This window comes from Carlito syrichta, unplaced genomic scaffold (assembly GCF_000164805.1).
Source record: "Carlito syrichta isolate Samal-C Ts95f unplaced genomic scaffold, Tarsius_syrichta-2.0.1 Scaffold81549, whole genome shotgun sequence".
Classification (NCBI taxonomy): domain Eukaryota; kingdom Metazoa; phylum Chordata; class Mammalia; order Primates; family Tarsiidae; genus Carlito; species Carlito syrichta.
Window position 1 is genome coordinate 420,702 of NW_007025645.1, and position 5,428 is coordinate 426,129.

A 5,428-nucleotide genomic window follows, 5' to 3' on the forward strand; every position below is an offset into this window, starting at 1 on the left:
TTTTTTTTTTTTGAGTTGAAGTCTCACTCTGTCACCCAGGCTGGAGTGCAATGGCATGTTCATGGCCACTGCAGCCTCGACCTGCTGAGGTCAGGCAATCCTTCCACCTCAGACTTCCAAGTGGCTACCACGCCCGGCTAATTTTTTTTCTTTTTATTGTAGAATCAAGGTCTCACCAAGTTGCCCAGGCTGGTTTCAAACCCCCAGACTCAGGCAATCCTCTTGCCTCAGCCTCTCAAAGTGCTTGAGCCACTGCACCCAGCTGATTGGGTTCTTAAAGACACCCATTTGCTTTCTTTAATCCTCTTACTCTCTGCAGTCTCCCAGCTCCTCACCTTCCCCAGGCACACTCTGAGCAATAGCCTTCATCCCAGCTTTCTACGCATTGTCACCAAGGGGCAGAGCACCCATTTATTCACTCATCAAACTCTCAGCCAAGTGCTGCCTCGGTGCCTCGCGTTTGTAGCTGGTGGGCATCCATGCCCACCGCAGAGGAGGCAGGCTATCCCCAGACAGGCAAGTAGGTAGATGGCATGATGTTGGGTCATGATAGAAATCAATTCTGAGGAAAAGACTAGAGAGTGATGAGGAAAGTTCTCTCTGGGAAGAGTACGGAGCAGGAAGAATGGCCTGGAGATGTAAACCACAAGGACAAAGTCCAGAGGCAGGACCGTGATCACTGTGCTGTGGGAAAAGGAACAGGAAAGAGCTGGCTCTGCTGGAGGTCAATGGAGAGCAGAGAATGAAGTCAGCAAGGCCAGACGCCCAGGAGCCTGCCGGGTCATGCATGCAGAGAAGACAGGCAAGACTTCCAGCCGGCCAGGCACACCATCCGACTTGAGATTGTAAAGTGCCACACCACGCCCTGGTTGACATTTTAAGAAGACATAAAGAAAAACCGTGGTTCTCCAGGTGTGCTTCCTTCTGAGCTTTTGTCTCCTCGTGGGCCTCGCCCTCTGCACGTATACATTCCTCTCTCTCTTTCCGCTTTGCTCTTCCTGCTTCTCCTCCTTTCCAGAAAACCTCCTTAGCATTTCTTCAGCCTCATCCCATCCCTTCTCATTTCACGGAATAGGCCTCCAACCGGCCAGCCATCCCTTCCTGCACCTGCACCTTCATCCTGTCCTCCTTTTATGTGTGCCTTCTCCTTGGTTGGTTCTCAGACCACCCCCTACATTAGAATCACCTGGGCCACACAGACACATTCCATCTGGGCTCTGGGGGTGGGCCTTAGGAAATCAGTCACTTTAAAGAAACACCCAGCCAGCTCGGTGGCTCAGCCTGTAATCCCGCGCCTTTGGGAGGCTGAGGTGAGTGGATTGCCTGAGCCCACGGGTTCGAGACCCGCCTGGGCAGACGAGACTTCATCTCTACAATAAAATCAAAAAATTAGCCGGGCGTGGTAGCGCACACCTGGCTACTCGGAAGGCTGAGGCAGAAGGATGGCTGGAGCCCAGCAGGTCAAGGCTGCGGTGGCCGGGAGCGGCCACTGCACTTCAGTCTGGGTGATGCAGTGAGACTCCAACTCAAAAAACAAAACAAAACAAAACAAAACAAAAAGCCACCCAGGTGGTTCTAATATGCTGTCAGGGTTGCAAACCACAGTTCTAAGCTTGTAAACATAGTCATGTCTCTCCCATCCTAAAAAGAAAAACCTCTCACTTAATGCTGTGTTTTGTTTTCTCTTTCTTTTCTCAGCCAAAGTTACTAAAAGAGTCTTCTCGCCTAGTGCGTCTCAGACTTCCTAGTGCACAAAAATCGCCTGAGGATCTTATTTAAAATGCAGGGTCTAGGCCAGGTGTCAAGGCTCACACAGGTAATCTCAGCACTGGGAGGCTGGGGCAGGAGGAGTGTTTGAAGCTGGGAATTCAAGACCAGCCTGGTCAACATAGTGAGACCTCAGTCACAAAAAATATATTTTTTTAAATTGCCAGGTGTGGTAGCACATATCTGTAGTCCCAGCTACTCGTGAGGCTGAGATAGGAGGATCACTTGAGCCAAGAAGGCCAAGGCTGCAGTAAGCCAAGATTGTGCCACTGCACTCCAGCCTGGGTGACAGAGCAAGACCTCATATCTTAAAAAAAAAATGCAGGGACAAGGTGGTGTCAGTGCAGATCAACTGGTCTCTGTAGCAAGGGTTTTCTCTTTGTAGAAAGGGGCTGGACTTCTGGCTTTAACTCTTTGGCTCCCAACTCATTCTTTACTCATTGCCATGTGGCATCACCCCACAGTGCCACTGAAATTGTTCTTGCCAATGTTACCAGTGACCTATTACCCCTTCTCTAAGGCAGCACATATCATGGTTAAGAGCACAGACTTGGGGACCAGGTCACCTCAGGTCAAAATGCAGCCCTAGAACTTACTAGCTGGGTGCTCTCTCTGTGCCTCAGTGTCCCCAACTCAGGCAGGGTAAGATGATGATAATGCTTACCTCACATGGTTGCTGTGAGAATTAAGTGAGTTAATCCACTTAGAGCTGTCAGAATAGTATCTGGAACATAAGTGCTTCTTAATCATTGCTTTTGACTGGGTGTGGTGACTCACGCCTATAATCCCAACAATTTGGAAGGCCAAGGCAAAAGGATTGCCTGAGCCTAGGAGTTCAAGACCAGCCTGGGCAACACAGCCAGACCTTGTCTCTACAATAAATCCAAAAATTAGCTGAGCATGGTGGCACACACCTGTACTCCCAGCTACCTGGAATGGAATGCTGAAGTGAAAGGCTGGCCTGAGCCCAGCAGGTCAAGGCTGCAGTGGTCATGAGCATGCCACTGCATTCCACCCTGGGCAACAGAGTGAGACCCCAACTAAAAAAAAAAAAACCAAAAAAACCACTTTTTTTTTTTTGAGTCTCACTCCGTCGCCCAGACTGGAGTGCAGTGCTGGCCACTACAGCCTCGACCTGCTGAACTCCGGTGATCCTTCCGCCTCAGCCTTCCGAGTAGCTGGAACTACAGGCGTGCGTTACCACACCCGGCTAATTTTTGATTTATTGTAGAGATGAGGTCTTACCAAGTTGCCCAGGTGGGTCTTGAACCCACGGGCTCAGGCAATCCACTCACCTCAGCCTCCCAAAGCACAGGATTACAGGCTGAGCCACTGAGCCTGGCCTGTTTTTTTTAATTTTTTATTTACAAGACCTGGCAGTAGGTCAAGCCCAGTGGCTCACACTTGTAATCCCAGCACTGTAGGAAGCCAGGGAGGATCACTTGAAGTCAGGAGTTTGAGACCAACCTGGATAACATAGCAAGATTTTGTCTCTTAAAAAAAAGAGAGAGAGAGAGAGAGAGAGAGAGAGAGAGCGAGCCCTAGCAGCATATTTTATTCCACTGACTTCTCCATACTTCAGACTCTTTCCTCTCTTCATTTCCACACCACCATCCTCCAGTTCTCTCTGCACCTCTCTAGCTGCATCTCTTCCTTGCACCCTCTGGATGCTGGTGTTTCCCAAGGTTCCGTTTTATGTTCTTTGACCTGCCCAGCCCACCTGGGTCATCTTACCTGATGCACTGAATTTAGTTGCTATCTGAGTGCAGAACTTTCCTGAGCCTAGAGCTTCAGCCCCAGTCTTCTTCTTGGTTCCCTGTCCATCTATCCAGTATTGCTCCAGATGGATTCATTTATTGATTCCATACATCAATTGCTTACCTGCTCTGTGCCTGCCCCTCTGCCAGGTGCTGAGATGGTAGCAGCAAAGTGATTAGACCTGGGTGGGCTGTGGCCCCAGGGAGCTTACAATCCAGAGCAGAGACTCAACACTCAGTTATTGATTTAATTGCAGTTGAGATGAGGATGAGAGGCTCACTCTCAGGCTTCTGTGAGAGTGTGCAATAGGGGCTATGACCTTGGAAGGGGTGATATACATGTTCTCCAGATTCGGCCTGTCCCCAAATAAACTCACCATCTTCCTGCCCCTGCCCCTCTGCTATCTGCATCCCTTCCCAAGGTGAATAGCATCCTCTTACCTGGGTCAGGACTTGGGTATCAGGAGCCATATCCTCCCTCATTGCCCCCTTCCACCCACTGAGAGGCCCCTTCTTCCTGGAAAATTGGCCTTTTTGGGTGACTCCTGGAACACTCAGTTCCCACTGTCTAGTGCTCAAACAGTCTGATTTTACCTCCACTGGTAAAATTGCTCCTATAAGAAAGATGGCAACTGAGAGGAAGAAGCCTCCCATAAACACGGGCCCATGTGTGTGTGTGTGTGTGTGTGTCTGCATCTGATGGTGGTGCACCTGTGTGGAGACAACAGAAGGATGGGACATTTGTGCCTTCTCTTACTTATTGGGCTTATTACTTGCCCCAATATAATCTTTTTTTTTGAGTTGGGGTCTCACTCTGTTGCCCATGCTGGAGTGTGGCAGCATGATCATGGCTCACTGCTGCCGTGACGTCCTAGGCTTAGGTGATCCTTCTACCTCAGCCTCCTGAGTAGCTGGGACTACAGGTGCACACCACCATGCCCGGCTAATTTTTTTATATTTTGTAGAGACAAGGTCTTGCTGTGTTGCCAAGGCTGGTCTCAAACTCCTGAGCTCAAGCCATCCTCTTTCCTCGGTCTCCCAAAGTGCTGGGATTACAGGCATGAGCCACCACAGCCTGGCCAGACTCTGTTCTTGAATCCATACTGTGGGAAGTAGAATTCACTCTAATCCACGTTGCGTGATGCAAAGAGTCTTTTACCAAAAAGCAAAAGGATTGTTTAATTTTTCGCTGTGAAAGCAATGCCCGTGTGGTGATTCATGTCTTTGTTAGAACAGCTCTGCAGTCTGATTTGACACACTGAAAAATAATAATAATAATAGTAATAATGCCATTTGCACTATCCCACATTTGAACACCTTGTTTTGAGGGATCCCCATTATGTAGATGTGGGAGGAGCCCAGGGCTGAGCCTGACCATCCCTCCCTGCACTCAGCAGCTAGGATGTGGGCACTGATGGATGCTGGCAAGTCAGATGATCCTGCCCAGAAAGCTGGACCTTGAGAAGGTGACGCAAGACCCAGGGACAGCAAGAAAGAATGTTCATGACAGCAGCCCGGGCATTGGGAGTCCAGCAGCAATGACTGTGTGTACCTGGGGGGAATGCCAGCAGCTGTCTCCCACCCAGTCCACCCCCATGGCCTAACCTCAGCTGAGCTACATCCTGCTAAACCTTCCTCTGCTTCTATCATCTGGAAAGATGCTGGAACCACCCAATGTTCTCACAACCAATCCTTTTCTGCTCTAGATAGCTGGAGTCCATTTCTATTATTTTTAGTTTTTTTTTTTGACTAATGCAATGCTTGTCATAGAAAAACTGAAAGCCGGGCTCAGTGGCTCAGCCTGTAATCCCGCACCTTTGGGAGGCTGAGGTGAGTGGATTGCCTGAGCCGCGGGTTCGAGACCCGCCTGGGCAGTGAGACCTCATCTCTACATAATAAAAAAA

At 49.5% G+C, this 5,428-nt stretch overlaps 1 protein-coding gene across 1 annotated transcript in view; it reads right to left on the reverse strand.

Annotated features, from left to right (window-relative positions):
- The window catches only part of TSPAN3 (tetraspanin 3), a 28,457-nt gene extending 28,088 nt beyond the window's left edge, over positions 1-369 (reverse strand). The window contains exon 1 of the mRNA XM_008055409.2: positions 336-369. Coding sequence (XP_008053600.2) covers positions 336-369 — 34 coding nt within the window. The remainder of the gene's footprint in view (positions 1-335) is intronic.
- Between the last annotated feature and the right edge of the window lie 5,059 nt (positions 370-5,428).